Consider the following 18,314-nt stretch of genomic DNA (forward strand, 5'->3'; position numbering starts at 1 on the left):
TCATTTACTGAAGTTAAATATGTTGTTACCATTATATTGAATATGAATTACACACAAGAGAACAGAAAATGTGCAAAAAAAAAGTTTATTTAAAACATTATTAGTTAAAAGGCAGTTACACAATTTTCACAATTTCATTAAAAAATAAATCAACAGTTATTTTACAGCTACATAACAGATAAGCCACCTGCTCAGTGATCAGAAGCAGTCCACCTTCTTAAGGAGGGGGTTGTTGGTCAGGGGGGTGGACACCATGTAGGAGAACTGACTGAATCCGGGCACACGGTTGCAGGCTGCACCTGTGGAATATTTGGATAAGGATTAGGCATTGCAGGGGATTATCAGATTATCAGAGATCCACTCGAGTCTAGAGATGTATGCTTCAGTTGCCAGCCCAAAAAACACATCCTCCACTTGCTCTGTGGCTCTCTTGCTCTCTCTTGTTGTTCCACTCTTATTTTCTCTCTCACTCCTCTCTTCCCTCCCCCTTCTCTCTTTCTTCTCTCTGACATGAGGCAGTGTACCGGCATCACTGCATTAACTTCTGTAAAGACCCCACCCCCCCCTACTTTCTCTCTCTTTCTCTCTCTCTCTCTCTCTCTCTCTCTGTGTGTGGCATCACTGCATTCACTTCTGTAGAGATTTCTCATCCCTCTGTCCCTGGTCATCCCTCACTCCTCGCCATGCCCTCTCACACACACTCACATTCACACACACACGCAATCACAGTGGATTGTGTGAACTCACTGCAGGCTTTACATGCTTCCCTGACATCCAGCCTGCAGGGCAGTTTTATACGTGTTGGCTCTGGTTTCTTATCCTCTTTCACAAGCACACACTTTCCTCTTTTACACACACAAGGTTTTTTTCCTTTTTTATGCACACTGAGGTGCTTTACTTTTATACACTGGGCTGAGGGCTCCATCATACACACATTTCTTTTTTGCCCCCGTTTTTTCTGTAACACACACACACACACACAGGGATCTATCATCAGGCCTTCTGGCTGTAACTGAGCTGACATCATCTGATTCTACAACACATGGACATGCCTACGAGAGCCAGCCTTGGTGACAAAGGGGACAAGTCGTGTTACAGCAGCATTACGGGACTATGGTGTTCCCATCACTAGAACACACGGTGTTACTGCAGCATTACGGGACTATGGTGTTCCCATCACTAGAACACACGGTGTTACTGGAGCATTACGAGACTATGGTGTTCCCATCACTAGAACACACGGTGTTACTGCAGCATTACGGGACTATGGTGTTCCCATCACTAGAACACACGGTGTTACTGCAGCATTACGGGACTATGGTGTTCCCATCACTAGAACACATGGAGTTACTGCAGCATTACGGGACTATGGTGTTCCCATCACTAATACACACAGTGTATTCACTCACATTTTAAATATAAATATATAAACGCTGTGCGTCGGGGTCCTGTTCGCTCTGTCAGGACAAAACATTATCCCTTACATAATATTTATCAATTCCAAAACCTATTAATGATTCTTGGAACATTGGCACAAATTACAATGTTGATATCACATGTATCTGCTTATGATCACAGCTCTATTATAGATTTGAAAAAATCAACAACCAAACAATAATTCAGGCTTTTTCCAACGGTCCAACAGGACAGAAAGGGGCATATTATGATGAAGAGGTTTTGCAGAGCCCTTCCTCACTGTGGGAGCCTAGTGAATAAATAGATTTTGCCGTAAAAATATGGTCGGCCCCACTCACTCACCGTACTCTCCTTGGATGTTGGCACAGATGACGGCGCCAAAGAACCCTGGGTAATACGTCTTGATTCTGGTCAGGGCAGCTTTACACGCGCTGGCCGGATCGATGCCCCTTCTCATCAGCTCCACCGCAAGGAAGCTGCACGACAGGAGGGAAGACAAAAGACAGGTGTCAGAAAGAAGCGAGTAAGAAAACAACACAGACTGTAGTTGTGGAGGGGAGAGTTGAAAACAACAAATTGAAAAAATACACAGATACAGTGCTGGCCAAAAGTATTGGCACCCATGCTAAAGTTGACTGAAAAGAGGAATATGAAATCATCTTTTGGAAATTGATCTTAATGCCTTAAGTGAAAAATGAGGAAATATCTAACCTTTAAGGACACCAATTTTCTTAGTGAATGAATAATGTATCATAAATAAATAAATGTTCTTCCTTAAAATACAGGGGTCATAAGTATTGGCACCCTATGTTAAATTCCCATAGAGACAGGCAGATTTTTATTTTTTAAAGGCCAGTTATTTCATGGATCAGAATACTGTGCATCCTGATAAAGTTACCTTGGCCTTTGGAATTAAAATAGCCCCACATCATCACATACCCTTTACCATACCTAGAGATTGGCATGGGTGTTATTTCAGTTAGCCTATTAGCTGGTGTGATGCTCATTGAGCTCAATGCAAATCAAACCAGCTAATAGGCTAACTGAAATAACACCATGCCAATCTCTAGGTATGGTGAAGGGTATGTGATGATGGGCTATTTTAATCCAAAGGCCAAGGTAACTTTATCAGGATGCACAGTATTCTGGATCCATGAAATAACTGGCCTTTAAAAAAAAAAATCTGCCTGTCTCTATGGGAATTTAACATAGGGGTGCAATACTTATGACCCTGTATTTTAAGGAAGAACATTTATTTATTTATGATACATTATTCACTAAGAAAATTGGTGTCCTTAAAGGTTAGATATTTCCTCATTTTTCACTTAAGGCATTAAGATCAATTTCCAAAAGATGATTTTATATTCCTCTTTTCAGTCAACTTTAGCATGGGTGCCAATACTTTTGGCCAGCACTGTATGTAGATGGGGATCAAGGCGACAAAAACCTGGGCAGGAAACGCATCATCACATCACCGTCGCCTGTGGCAGCGGCTCCTCCCACAGTACTGTCTGCGTACGACCCTGCACCAGCGATAGGAGAGTCCCCTACTCGACTGACAGACAGGACACACACAAACACACACATAAAGAATATACACACACATGAGCAACTGACACACACAAACACACACATAAAGAATATACACACGCATGAGCAACTGACACACACAAACACACACATAAAGAATATACACACACATGAGCAACTGACACACACAAACACACACATAAAGAATATACACACGCATGAGCAACTGACAAAAGGGAGAAGTGCACCAAATATTCATGCACTCTTTTCTCTATATAAAATACTATCAGGTAAACACACAGTTAGAATGGGCTTATACCAGGTACACACACAGTTAGAATGGGCTTATACCCGTACACACACAGTTAGAATGGGCTTATACCCGGGAACTTTGTGCCTGGCTCCATTGGTGGATGTCCCAGCTGCCACACTCCTATTACGACCAATCACAACCATTCCTGCAGAGGATAGAAGCCAATCACAGCTTTGCCTGTACACTGCTTAGTACACCACAGCTATCTAAAGAGAATGTCTTCACTGAATTGGTAGATTTTACACCTCGCACAATGACAGTTAGTTCATCAGATCATAACATAATGATATAATGATAATTTAATGATTGAGTATTTAGTAGCCACACTTTATGATATGTAGGCTCTGTATTGCATTTGTTAAAATACTATCTATCTATCATATCTATCTAATATAGATTACATTGTACATTATGATATTGTATTCTTTTAACTATGCATTAGGCAGTGCTCCCAGAGTGCTTAGCTGTGACATCAAAAAGGCCCCAACTGTAGCCAGTTTTAAATCTAGACTTAAGCCCAAACTGTTCTCAGATGCCTTCTGCTAACTGCACAAATTCTGAATCTGCCTTTAAATTATTCTACCTTGTGTCTGTTATTTTGTCTTTTTAATTATTCTTAGTTTTTTAAATGATTTTACCTTGTGTTTTATGTTTTCTTTTTTTGTTATGATCTTTACCTTTTAAACTATTCTTTGACTATTGCCCTTCTATGCTTTTGTTTGCTTTTGTTTATGCAAAGCACATTGAATGACCTCCGTGTATGAAAGGGCGCTATATAAATAAACTTGACTTGACTTGACTAGCTGTGCCCCAGTACCGATGGTGTCATGCGAGTGGACGTCCAGCCTGGTGTGGTTCTGCTCATCCATCCTCTTCACCTCCACACTGGGTTTGTAGGGCCCGCAAGATGTTCTGGGATCAGGAGACACATTCTGTGAGAGATGGAAAATAGGTCACTTCTGTTGAGGAGCTGGTTGTTTGTACTGTCTAAAGGCGTTTTGTTGTAGCTGTGGTGGAATCACTTCATACATTATGCAGAGACAAAATTAAAATAGATGTAATAATTGAAGAGTAAGTCAGAGATCCTCTCATAGCATATTTACACTAGAAATGATAAAAACGTTATTTTAGAAAAATGATTTAAGGCAATGCACCCATGTAGCCAGGGGCAGGCACTAAAATCCACCGAGGAAATTACCAGTGCATGAAAATATAAACATACTGTATATTAACATAAAATGCCAAACAAACTTTTATTTGGAAACAGTTGGCAGGAGTCATAGTTGATAACAACTGACAGTTGAAATGGCTGAACAGTTAAATAGTTGAGTAGTTTAAATAGTTAAATTATTTAATACTGAATTATTGTAGTGAGGACATTTATTTTGAAACAGTTGTGGGCAGAGGAAATAGTAGTCTTAAGAGAGCCATATTGTATGCTTAAAGCCTGAGACAGAGTATATAGTTTAAAAGTTGAATGTAGATAGTGTAATGGATGTTGATAGATAGAAAGTTGAATGAATGTTGATAGGATAGTTTAATGGGTGGATGAGTGAATGGTTTGAAGAGGATGAATGGATAGAAAGTTGGATGGAATGTGCCTTATATCCTTGTAGAATGGAGAGACACAGAGAGAGTTGGCCTAGTTAAGCAGAAAGCAGTTGATACAGTACAGGTGCAATCAGTTTAACTGGCCCTTTGATGGGTCCTAGTTGAGCAGCTGGAAGTTGATACAGGTGCAAATCAAGTTAATTAGTCAATTGTGATGCCATTGTGCTAATGCAAAGTCTATGGGGAAAAATAAGCTTGTTTTTTGTTAATATCTCCAAAAGTATAAAGTTTACAAAAAGTGAAAAATACATTCCTCAAGTGTCCTTTTCAAGACCTACGTTACAAAGTTTGAACGAAGTTTCTACGTTAAACGGTTGAAGCTGAATTAGACACAGAAATTTGGTGGGAAGATTAACTAGAAATGATATTCCAAGGAATTACCAGTGCATGAAAATGCTAAAGTTGTGATGTAAAATATCATGTATAGTTAAAACAGATAATACAGAGATGGTTACTACGGTGATGCTAGGATAGTCATGGTGGTTGCATAGCTTAATAAAAGTTGATAGTTTAAAAGTAGACTGTTTAAAAGCTGAATGTAGATAGTTTAAAAGTTGTTGATAGACAGTAGATAGTTTAAAAGTTGTTGATAGACAGCTAGTTTAATAGATAGTTTAATGATAGTTTAAAAGTAGACCGTTTAAAAGTTGAAGGTAAATAGTTTAAAAGTTGTTGACAGACTGGAAGTTAAATGAATGTTGATATTCAAATAGTTTAATGGCTGTGTATAGGTAGATATTTGTGATAACTGAAAGTTGGAATGGCTCTAATGTTTGCTAGCAGTTATGCTAAGATTTTTAACTATGCTAACCATCTTTACTTAGCTAATGTTTTATAGCAGTGCTAGCAATGCTAACATGCTAACCATCTTTACTTAGCTAACGTTTTCTAGCAGTTTAATGAATGTTGATATTCAAATAGTTTAATGGCTGTGTATAGGTAGATATTTGACGATAACTGAAAGTTGGAATGGCTCTGATGTTTGCTAGCAGTTATGCTAAGATTTTTTAACTATGCTAACCATCTTTACTTAGCTAATGTTTTATAGTAGTGCTAGCAATCTTAACATCTTAACCATCTTTACTTAGCTAACATTTTCTAGCAGTTTTGATAAACATGCTAACTATCTTAGCAATGCTTAACTATCTTAACCATGTTACTTAGCTAATCATTTTTAGCAGTTTTGCTAAAAATGCTAACTAGCATGCTAACAATGCTAACTATGTTAACCATGTTACTTAGCTAACTTAGCTAATCATTTTTAGCAGTTTTGCTAAAAATGTTAACATGCTAACTATGCTAACCATGCTAACTAGCTACTGTGGGTAGGAGTCATAGTTGATGACAAGCAGAGCGGTAGAAAAACAGAGTGGCGACACTCCCATAGACTTCCATAGGAAACAATGGCGGCGCTTTTTCAGGGCTACATCGCCGTTATGCAGAGCTCAAAAGTTCCTAAATTTGACATTCACGGCTTTAGCCCCATTCACTTCCATTGCTTTCTGCCTGATATTGTCAGTGGTAAGTAGACGAAGATACGACGTTTTTTCAATTGGCATATGCATTTCCTATTCCAACTGCACTAGTAGATACTGGTATTGTTCTTTGAGGTTTTTGTGCTGCTTGTTTAACTGATATTTATTGCTTAAATGTTGACAGAAATTTTAAAGCCAAAAGTTAGCCTGCAAACCTTGATGTGGAGAGAGGCTAGCTTAAAGATAATGTTCCTACGTCAATAATGAATTTCAGACAAAACACATTTGGTTAGCCTATTAGTAGTAGGGCAACTTTAGAGGATAGGATAGGTTGGTTGTCAACAGGTTTTTATTATGTTTATAATGCTATATTTTTTCAAACCTGATTGCGTTAGCTTACTAGCTTACATTAGCTAGCAGTCAGCTCATTCACATACATAGTGTTAACGTTAGACATGCTGAGGGGGAACACAAACTTTATCTTGATAAAATACATTTCATACGGCATGGTAACTCTATATTCAGATGTGCTAGTTATCAATGGGTTTGTGATTAACGCTCTTCAGGTGAAAAATGGATGAAATGAATGTGATTATTGTCTTTAAACCTGATATAGATTAGCTTGCTAGATGGCGAGTTTTTTGGCGTTATGAACTGAACCGTTGGCTGAACATGACATGAAGTAGGCTAGCGTCCACGACTCGTGAACGAGGGGATTTCAGTTATGAATTTCAGGGGAAGCAGTAGGAGCAAAACCTAGACTATTATAAGTTATTGTTGTTGTTACTAGTGCGTGGCTCTTGTGTCCTTTGCCAGCCCAGTCCTGTGCCACTATCACTGTTCCAAACGGGACAGTGGCACAAGCAGTAGCAGCTAGACGAGTGTGGCACGAGCGTGGTCGTGGGACAGTATAGCGTCTGTATAGTACCCCACATTAGGAGTTTTTGCTCCAACTGATGATCGGTTTCAGTTCATTTAGTTTTCAGTAATTTTACATTTCGTGTTGGTGTTCTTGGTGTAATAATTTTGATTGCTTTATCTGCCAAGTAATTTGTCAAATACATAGCGAAGTTTGCATGGAAGAGACTGACGTGACAAGAGGGCATTGCCTTTCATTAGGTCAGTGATCTTTGTAAGTAGGACAAATGTCTTTTTTGGGATAACTGAAAAGTGTAGTCAGGTTAATAGGGCATAGATCACTCTGAAAGTAATCCCCAACAAAATCATTCTTCATGTTATTGTTATATTTTTTTGGACTTGTGGCACCCCCAACCAGCCTTGCAAATGGTTGGCTGTGTATGGGTATGTAAAACTCTTGCTGGCCTCTTGCTGGAGATGGCCTCCTGCTTAGGTTTCTGCTACTTACTTAATGTGTTGTCCCAAGTATACACTGAGTGTTACCTGCTCTGTTCTCTCCCTCCATTCTCCACTGTGCTTGTTCTGCTTATCCAGGACCAAGGATGCAGAGGACAAGACGGGTGTGCGATATATGACTGGAATGGTCAGATAAGATCATTTTTTAGGTTTGAGGTCCACACGATGGGGCCCTTACACAAACGGAGTTGTGTTGATCCAGCATCTTCCACACCTCCCATAACACTCCCGACTCCAGCCAAATGTTGCATCCTCCTTACCATGTCCCTCTTATAGGTGTACAGAGTCGGAGGGCTACCCATCCCTTCCACATTGTGTCTTTTGTGTAGTTCACACACAAGTGTTGTTCAAACTTGAAACTGAAATCTTTTTATTTTTTGGAAACCTAAATGAGTGTCAGACCTCCTTTTTATGTTGCAGTGTCACCATACCTTCCTCCCAGTCTTTTTTGCATTTGTTCCTGTTCTTGTATTAAACACACATTGAAAACTTAATAAAAATTCTTTTGAAAACATGCATCAGTCATCTTTTTCATATAGTCTCACCAGCCGGCTGAAATATAAGTTATAAGTATTTTATTGAAATAGTTGATTGCTTATCGAGTTACAAGTGTGTTATAGAAACAGTGGGTGTCTTATCTTGCAGTATTAATCAACATTTTCAAATTTAAGTTGTTATTGATTCTTATTTAGCCTATGTGTTTTTGACATGTTTATGGCTTAAAATATTACCAAGGCTGTGTGGTGGCCACCTTTATGCTAAAAAGAACTGAACAGATTTAATGCATTGATCAAACTTTTAGGCTATTAGGCTACTGAATGCCAATATTTATATATTTGATAGACGTTTATTGCTAGTTTTACAATGATCAAAGTTGTGTGGTAGATTTGGGGGGGCACCTTCATCTTCATCGCATCAAACGAACTGAAAAGGACACTGGATCTAATGTCCACACATAAAAAGGATACAAAATGCATAGCCTACGTTTTGACAATGTAAGTAAAGTATAGCGTGATACAGGCAAATGTAGTAATGTCCAGCAAGGAAACAAACGTTGTTAGAACTACCAAATAACATATTTTAGATCGATGTTGCAAACTAATTATACTCGCAATATATAATTGACACTATAATGCAAGCATGCTAACACTAATAACACTCGTTTTTGGTTTGTTGTAATGTTTCCCGTTCAATAACCCACTCGCTGCTGCCTATCCCATTGAAATAACACGACACGCAAAGAGCTGTTTGGAGCTGTTGAAGCGTACGTGAACCACGTGACCGCTTGGCGGCGACTTCAAAGAGTGTCGCAACTCTCTTTTCATGGCTCTGATGACAAGTAACAGTTACAATGGCTGAACAGTTAAAGTAAAGTTCAGTAGTTTAAAGGGTTAAATTGTTTAATAGTGAAATATTGTAGTGAGGATTTTTATTTTGAAACAGTTTTTGGCAGAGGAAGCAGTTGAACAGGATGTGTAGTCTTAATAGGGCCAGTTTGTATGCTTAAAGCCTGAGACTGGCAGTTGATCCAGGTGGCCTGAACACCTGCCATAGGATTCTAATTGCTTAGCGGCCGTATTATGATGTCACAATCGGCAATGTTAAGTCTATGGGGATTTTTAAAAAGTTTTTCTTTAATAGTTTAAAAAGTATAAAAGTTTCAAAGTTGAAAAGACATAGCAACCCGATCTGTTTGAAGACCTACCTTACAAAGTTTGAATGAAGTTTCTAAGTTAAACTGTTCAAGATAAATGGCGTACGGAAAAAGTGGTAAGCGGAATAATAATAAGAAGTTGCCTAGGAAGAACAGTAGGCTACAGTGCATTTTCATGCACTGTAAAAGTTGTTGCCTAGGAAGAACAGTAGGCTACAGTGCATTTTCATGCACTGTAAAAGTTGTTGCCTAGGAAGAACAGTACAGTGCATTTTCATGCACTGTAATAATAATAATAAGAAGACTTCGGATAACAGAACAGTGCATTTTCATGCACTGTATAACGGCAATGCTTTAGCTCCGCTAACCTTTCTCTCTGCCTTCCATCCATATGTAAAACAGCAAGCAACCACGCAAATCCGTCGACTGTGAAAACTTCTGTAGTTTTCCTCGAACTTAATCGTTTATAGGGTCATGCCATTAAACGAGGGGCCGCTCATTTATCCCCCTATACATTTCTGTAAATAGACTTGATCTGCAATCGGTTCATTGGATAAACCAGAAACACATTCCCCATTACCAGGAGGCTTTGCTCCATTCTAGCCTAGGCTTACGTTAATTTAAGTAGGCTACAAACAAACAAATTAAATTGTCATTTTTTTTTATTTGTGATGAAAGTTAGTAACGCCTGAATAAGACAAAAATGAATTAAGATAAAAAATGAAGGCTAGCCTACACAAAAATCAGCATGCGAGAGATGAGTGTGCAGGGTAACCATGAATGACATATAGACAGTGACCGAGTGGTATAAATATTGGTTGGACTTGCCAAACGTTCAAGTGTAGATCTCGGAGATTTTCGCGGAAAATTCTCAATGCATCTATCAGGTCGACTCACGGCCGCGATAAAAGCTCTATGGGCCGGCCCGCACCGCGCAGACTCATTGGCCGGCCCACCGGGAAAACTCCCGATCGCTACTCCGCCCCTGCATGTAGCGTAGTTACTAGAAAGAATTAGGAGAGATGTTCAAAGTATGACTTCATCTCCGTAACAGATTTGTGTACAAAGCACTTTCGACATACTGAATCACTTTTTCATATGGCTTTTGGGAATCTTGATGACAGCTGTAGTTTTTCCTTATCTATTTTGTTGTTATCTCCCCCTAGAGATTTGCAGTGTTATTTGTTAAAGGTGACTGTCTCCGACACTGAGAGGGGTGTGTGTGTTTGTCTGTGTATGTGTGTGTCTCTGTGTGTGTGTGTGTGTGTGTGTGTGTGTGTGTGTGGGGTGGGGGGGGGTGGCAGCGCTGTGTTTAATCTGTGCTGGGTGTGAGTAGCGGTGTGGGTGAATCATGAGTGGGGAGGGCTGGCCGTCTCATCTCAAGAAAAAAAGAGAGAGAGAGAGAGAGAGAGAGAGAGAGAGAGAGGGGGCTTTGGAAGAAGCAGCATGCAGGGATCTGACGTCCTCTCCCATAATACCCACAATGCATTATTCATTGTGGCATCCTTTCATTGTGCATATTTTAACACACACATTTCTGAGATTCTGATTAAGTTAATATCCCTCCAAATGTTCAGAGAAAAGGCTGCATGGATACACATGCAAATCAGAACAAACACACACACACACACACATGCTCGACACAGACCAAACACACACACACACACTCTAAAATAAACATACTTAGTATACTACAACAGGGGCCAAGTTTAGATATCTAAAATAAACATACTTAGTATACTACAACAGGGGCCAAGTTTAGATATCCAAAATAAACTTACTTAGTATACTACAACAGGGGCCAAGTTTAGATATCTAAAATAAACATACTTAGTATACTACAACAGGGGCCAAGTTTAGATATCAAAATAAACTTACTTAGTATACTACAACAGGGGCCAAGTTTAGATATCCAAAATAAATGTACTTAGTATACTACAACAGGGGCCAAGTTTAGATATCCAAAATAAATGTACTTAGTATACTACAACAGGGGCCAAGTTTAGATATCCAAAATAAATGTACTTAGTATACTACAACAGGGGCCAAGTTTAGATATCTAAAATAAACATACTTAGTATACTACAACAGGGGCCAAGTTTAGATATCTAAAATAAACATACTTAGTATACTACAACAGGGGCCAAGTTTAGATATCCAAAATAAAATAGGGAGCCAAGTTTAGATATCCAAAATAAACGTACTTAGTATACTATAATAGGGAGCCAAGTTTAGATATCTAAAATAAACATACTTAGTATACTACAATAGGGAGCCACGTTTAGATATCCATAATAAACTTACTTAGTATACTACAATTGGGAGCCAAGTTTAGATATCCAAAATAAACGTACTTAGTATAATACTACAGGGAGCCAAGTTTAGATATCCAAAATAAACGTACTTAGTATACTACAGCAGGGAGCCAAGTTTAGATATCCAAAATAAATGTACTTAGTATACTACAACAGGGGGCCAAGTTTAGATATCCAAAATAAACTTACTTAGTATAATACGGTGGTGGTAGCGTAGTGGCTAAGGATCTGGGCTACTGTAGCATGCAGTAGCCTGAGAAATTGTAGGTATCGTGGCTTCCACTGCACAGCCCACAAGGGCACATTCTTGAGCGAGGCACTTAATTCCGAGTTGCTCCTGGCACAATGGCCCTTGCTATATAACTGATATTATGAAGTCGCTTTGGATAAACGCATCTGATAAATTAATAAATGTATTTATGTAAATGTTTACCCATTTGCAAGGTTTGCATAGTATATGTGTGTGTATGTACTGTATGTATGTATGTATGTATGTGGTGTGTGTGTGGTCTACTCAGGTCATCTTACTATACTTTACCCATCTCCCCTACGAGCAGTGTGTGTGTGGTGTGTTCCATCACGGCTCGGGCCACGCTGATGGCGTTCTTGACCCTGCGCAGATCTGCCACTGCACCCACTTCCATTGAGTCTCTGAAACCATGGAAACATGCCACCATACATGTAAACCATAGTATTCATTTTCTTTTCTTTTTTATACATGGACACATTGTTTTGCACAGCTTTGTATTACAAATTCCATATCGGTTCAAACAGCCTTGACACCATCTCAGATTTTCTCGGCATTCAAAATCACACTTTAAAAAAAATATGCTATTTCCCAATCGCTGAAAACAATTATCCAGGTTTGTTTCAATCAATAGCACATCAATGGTGGGTAGGACAGTAATACGAGATTAGAAATCTATGCACGCTGCTGCCTAATTGTGTAACTGTGGTTTTGTTCAGAGAGGAATATTTTTTTAAAAAGGTTCTAGACATGAAATACCGGCAATTCTCTAGGCCATGCCTATACATAATTGAAAAGGCATATCTAAGCAATATCTAAGCAACGAAATAAGATATCAGGCTGACATTTTCGTATGATAGTCATGAGAGACTGATTGGACAAAAAATGAATGATACGGAATACCCCCAACATTATTCCAAATGTAAAGTACTTATCAACACACACATTAGTTGTTGGACACATACATCACTTTGATTAGTTGATGGAACACATAGTTTTAAGGGTGGTTCTCTCATTACTATGGTTAAATACAGTTTAAATGTGTATTAAATAGTTAAACAGTTAAATGTGTTCAAGCCGTGGGACTGTGTGTGTTCACCCATTCATGATCATGGCGTCCAGCTGTGTGTGTGTGTATGTGTTCACCCATTCATGATCATGGCGTCCAGCTGTGTGTGTGTGTATGTGTTCACCCATTCATGATCATGGCGTCCAGCTGTGTGTGTGTGTATGTGTTCACCCATTCATGATCATGGCGTCCAGCGTTGTCTCTCCGGTCTCGTCTGGACTCCCCCCATAGCCCACGCTGCCGTCACACTGCTCCCGCTCGCAGGTCGCGCAGCCCGTCTCCACCGCGTCCAGCACACTCTCTCCCCTCTGCAAGGCGCTCCACGCTTCACACACACACACACACACAGGACACTGTTCTGCTCACCTACCTCATGTATATTTCAATCTTACAATTACAATATTATTATTATTCATAAATTACTATTGCACTGAACTGCCTTGCACTACATTTTATATTTTTAATTTGTTCCCTGTTAAATTTAAGTATTATATTGTTTTGTATTTGTATGTCACTTTGGACAAAAGCATCTGCCAAATCCCATAACCATAACCATGTTTATATTTAAATCTTACATCTCAGACTATACTGATATTGCACTATTCCTTCCCTCTCTTCAATTGTTAAATTCTATTGTATTGTTATACTGTATACATCATAGTATTTTTTATATTTCTTACTGTCCTTTCTGTTTTTATTCTTGTGTTAAATGAGTGTTGTACTTTGAGAGAAAAAGATTAACTGGAGTCAAATTCCTTGTTTGTTTATGCAAACCTGGCCAATAAAGCTGATTCTGATTCTGACAGGACAAGCAACACTCATGTTAACAGGTTTGCCCACTATCAGTGTATTGTGAGAACTGTGTAAGGGACGTGGAACATATTAGTAATATCACAAATATATTGGCTTACTGTCTGGCAATACTGTCCCTGTCCAATGCTGTGCCTCCTAAATCCCTCAGCCCTGTTACTTCACTCCTCACTGCTACTTACTATCTGATAGGCCTACAGAACGCAGTATTGAAGCATGACATTTTATGTAAGTTAATAGGGCTATGTCATATAATCACAGATAAGTCACTAAAGCTGAACGGGAAAACTATAGGCCTACAATTAAAAGGGCAACTGACTCTTCTAATTAGCTTTGTCTGTCAGAAACCCTAAAAGCCAAGCTTTGCATGACTAATAGGCCTACTGAAAGCCATATGTATAGGGCATCCAGTGAATTGATGCTATGATGAAGCAGCTTAATTGGTCATTATTATGAGAAGATCACGAAGAGGTGGTCAAAGCTGGTCGAGTTGTCATCATTAGAGAACAGCATCAGAGCAAACACACGAATATGCTGTCAAAACGGCATATGCGGTTAAAACGCACACATCTAGACATTGTGAGACAAATTTTTACATAGTAAGACCATTTTTTTTTTTTTTTTTTTTTTATCGTGGACACTGATTTTGGTATCTACTTTTTAAAATGAATCTGACCATCGAGTTGGGTATCTACTTTTCCAGTCATCATAGATTTAAGTGTAACGACAAGTTACCTGCTGCAGTTGCATCTTGGAACGGCCAAGTGTTTATGACTAGAGGGAGTGAAGCTTCCGCAAACAGCGACGCAGATAAAGACAAGGCAAATACATGTAGATAGTGCATTTCCAAAGGTTTCTTCTATCTTAAGGGCATGTTTGCAAAAGTAGATGTAAGAAAAGTCGAAAATCAATCTGGAAGTCCTCTACAAACTAGAGCGGCATACGGGCTTCAATAACTTCCTACTTTTGTCACATGACTACACATGACACAAATTAAAGGGGCCACGTTCAAAAAAGAAAGAAAAGGGAAAAAGCAGAGAAAGAAAGAATGAAAGAGACAACTTGAATTATTCTTTCAACGCGTATCCCCTCTCTGCCAGCTGCCTTTTAAAGTAGGGTGTCAGGGGTGGGGTGCAATGAAAGTGTCCAGGTGAGTTTTCGTCCTGTTCATTGTAGGCTAATCAGCTTATTAGCCAGTGTATGCATTCATTGACTGTGTGTAAAGTGGACCTCCCTCCTGTGATCACAGCCTGTAGCAGCATTTCTTACAGTAAAGATTATCTTCTGTGGAATTATATATTTGTAAACAATATTTTATTCAAAATATTGAAAAATTGTCAATAATCAATGTTTGTTTTACTTGTTCTTCTTAATATTGTCCCAAAATTGTCCAAGATTTGGCCTAATGAATGAAACAATCTAGTCTAGTCATTAGTCAAGTAAGAATTCATAAACGTTGTTTAGATTAACTTCTCATAAACAGGCCACACTCAATGGATTTGGCTGCATGCGATTTTTAAACTCTTTTATTGAGTTGCTGTACAACTGAACTTGGGCAAATTATTGTTGTGCATCTTTGATGGAAATGCAGCAATGCAACCTATTCAACCAACAAATACGGACCTGAAACTCAAATCTGTGAACAGAAATGATGCTGACCTCAATGACAAGGCAGAATACACATGCTGTGTTTTTAATCACACAATCACTCAGTCTCCATGGCTTATCAAGGGACTGTTTTGTCTCCAGGGATGTTACAATGGCAAGACTGAGAAAGTGCAGAATCGTAACTTCTCATGAAACAACCAATGGAAACAATGCAGTTAGTCAAAGTGTGAGCTTAACCTTGAAAGAACTTCCTCAATATTGCACTTTTTCACTGTTGCATTATTCATGTGAAAGGTACAATTTTCTTCAATATTTTATTCATGGTTTGTCCTTAAACATCACTTTTCAAGACAAATGAGTCAAAGAGCACAGGGCAGAAAATGCACATTACAGACAGAGAGAGAGCCAAGAACAAAACAAGTACATGGAGATGATTGCAGCATCATTAAAAGTAGGCTACCAGGAAAGACGGTAGGTTTGGATTACTTCTCTCTCACTGTTTTTTTGTAAGGAACGGTGACTGAACAGATTGCCCTTTAAGAGCGAAGCTGTATCAGGTCTGTCTTCGGAAATGCTGTTACTGCCTCTTCGTTCAGGGTAACAACAAGCAAACAAACAAACAAACAAACAAACAAGCAAGCAAAATACAGCATACTTCAGTGGAAAACAAACACAAGTATAAATGAACGCGTGACTGGCTGGCTGACTGACTGACTGGGATGAGCCAGCAGCAGACTGCCAGGGCTTGCAAAAAATAATGCAATTATCTCTCTCTCTCTCTCTCTCTCTGTCTTCCTTATTGCTCCCTACCCCCATCACTTACCCTATCCAGTTTGCCGGTGTGGGACCAGACAGCAGGGGGAATGAAAGATTTTGTTTAAAAATGCTTCAGAACAAATTCCAGTCATATATTGCCTTTGGGAATCCTGCCCTTAGTATGGAAACTAAATTTATAGATTGACAAAAACTCATGTCTTCAGTGATTGTGGTAGGTTCCAATGTTTGTGAGGTGTCAGGTTTGTTTCATGTAAAGCTCATGTCTTCAGCGATTGTGGTAGGTTCCAATGTCTGTGAGATGTCAGGTTTGTTTCATATAAACCTCATGTCTTCAATGATTGTGGTATAGGTGCAGTGTCTGTGAGATGTGAGGTTTGTTTCATATAACTGGAGGGGTGTTTCAAAGGCCCACTACAACAAGGAGCTTCGATAAGTTTTTCAGTGACTTTCAGAAATACTCATTTTTATAGTGCATCTTCCTTAATTGATTGGGCTACCTGAATTCGACTTCTGTACTAAAACTTTCCCCGTGAAACTTCTCATGTGTCCAAAGTTTGGCCTCCTTAATAAAAGTTATTGCTGTTGCCAGATGGAGATGGTGTGAAATGGCGCTAATTGGAAATCAGGAATTGGACATAGGAAAAGGTGCATGGGCTCAGCTCCCCTTATTTCTTTAGATTTTTTTTCTGTTTTTGCAACAAAGAATTGTAGGGCTCCTATGGAGGCCAGTGGAACTGCCGTGACCCAGTAACAGATGGCTGGGCGAGGTTTGAGTGGTGCCCGGGCTTTGTAGTGCCAGAGTACGAGGGGAGATGCAGGGGCCCAGCCTGCTCACGGTGACGCCAAAATGCAGTCTGCCACTCGACCCGAGACCGGTAGGGCGACGCGGAAAGCCAAGGTAAAGGTTCGCTGGCAAAGAATGTCCTCCCAGGGAAAGAGCGAGAAGAAAGAGGCGTGTCGTCCCATTTTACCGACTGGCACGTGAACAAGCTGACGAACGTGACAGATCAACCATCTGACACACGGTTTGAATGTGACAACAACAAATGGCCAACAGATAAAATGAAGTGGAAATGACTGATCCACCCATCCAAGGAGGCATCATCTATCAGTTGCACAGTGATGTCTCCAAGACATGGAGAGGTAGTTAGGCTCTTCTCCAGACTCCTAGCTCTCAAATATTGCCAATGCAACACTAAAAGTAAAGCTAATTGCAAGAGTTGTGTTTGTGTGTGTGTGTGTGCTAGTGTGTTTATCTGGAAGAAGTTTCCCTCCGGTTCCTTTGAGGCCGGGGGGCCAATTAAAGTAGTGCGTAGTGAGATGGAGAAAGGTAAAAGGCTTAGAGCCCACTGCTCCACCTGCAGAGGACCACTGACGGGGAGACTAATCTAACCCTTTAGAGGGCCTTTATTTTCCACCAGATGGTTTCCCGTGTTGGCAATCTCAGTGTAAGCATTTATTTTTAATGTTTGCGAATGCCTTTCTTTGTATTTACCATCTTATGTGGTGGACTAGAGAGAACCTATATGGGGACTATAATATCCCTGTCCTTACGGCAAGGCAAGCTCCGAGAAGTGAGAGAAACCCTGGTGAGAAACTTCTTTGTCCTCATCTAACCCTATTTGCACAAGTTTAGAGCAGACACACTGTAATGTTTGTATCTGTGGTACGTGTGACCTTTAGTTGTCGATCAATTTAGCTGACCCATGAAGTGATGAAGCCTTGACAACATCCATAATTCAAGTCCAACATGGTTATTGACTGGAGTTCAGTTCAGGTGTGTCTAATTCACTCTCTGAACTCTTTGAGATAACTTATTTTCTCTGCAACCTGTGCAGATGGTCTTACCTGGTTTTACCTGCATCTCTTCATTCCTTCTGGAATTGACCATCAAGACAGGCTTACTTCACATTTTTAGACACACTTGGAACAACAATATAAAAGTCAAGCATTAATTCATAGATTTGTAGTCATTTACTCAGTGTGCCATCTAAATAACCCCATCTATAATGGTCTGTAAAGGTTTCATACTCTACTCATTAAATAACTCCATCTATAATGGTCTCATACTATACTCGTTAAAAATAACATCTATAATGGGCTCATACTCTACTC

At 39.5% G+C, this 18,314-nt stretch overlaps 1 protein-coding gene across 1 annotated transcript; it reads right to left on the reverse strand.

Moving 5' to 3' along the window:
* Nucleotides 1-66: 66 nt before the first annotated feature.
* Nucleotides 67-14,770, reverse strand: aga (aspartylglucosaminidase). Its single transcript, XM_048262611.1, has 8 exons — nt 14,550-14,770; nt 13,176-13,329; nt 12,222-12,339; nt 4,077-4,191; nt 3,329-3,404; nt 2,864-2,971; nt 1,759-1,892; nt 67-299 (listed from the first exon to the last, which is right to left on the reverse strand). Exons 1-8 carry the CDS (start codon nt 14,656-14,658, stop codon nt 199-201), a joined length of 915 nt encoding a protein of 304 aa, XP_048118568.1. The 5' UTR covers nt 14,659-14,770; the 3' UTR covers nt 67-198.
* Between the last annotated feature and the right edge of the window lie 3,544 nt (nt 14,771-18,314).

Source organism: Alosa alosa, chromosome 14 (genome assembly GCF_017589495.1).
Source record: "Alosa alosa isolate M-15738 ecotype Scorff River chromosome 14, AALO_Geno_1.1, whole genome shotgun sequence".
Classification (NCBI taxonomy): Eukaryota; Metazoa; Chordata; class Actinopteri; order Clupeiformes; family Clupeidae; genus Alosa; species Alosa alosa.

Excerpts from the sequence above, each read along its gene's own strand:
- aga (XM_048262611.1), bottom strand. The coding sequence starts at position 14,658 with ATGCACTATCTACATGTATTTGCCTTGTCTTTATCTGCGTCGCTGTTT. Across the intron at positions 4,192-12,221 it reads TCGTAGGGGAGATGGGTAAA|AATGTGTCTCCTGATCCCAG; the intron begins GTATAGTAAGAT and ends CATCTCTCACAG. Across the intron at positions 2,972-3,328 it reads GCCAGGCACAAAGTTCCCGG|TCGAGTAGGGGACTCTCCTA; the intron begins GTATAAGCCCAT and ends CCTGTCTGTCAG.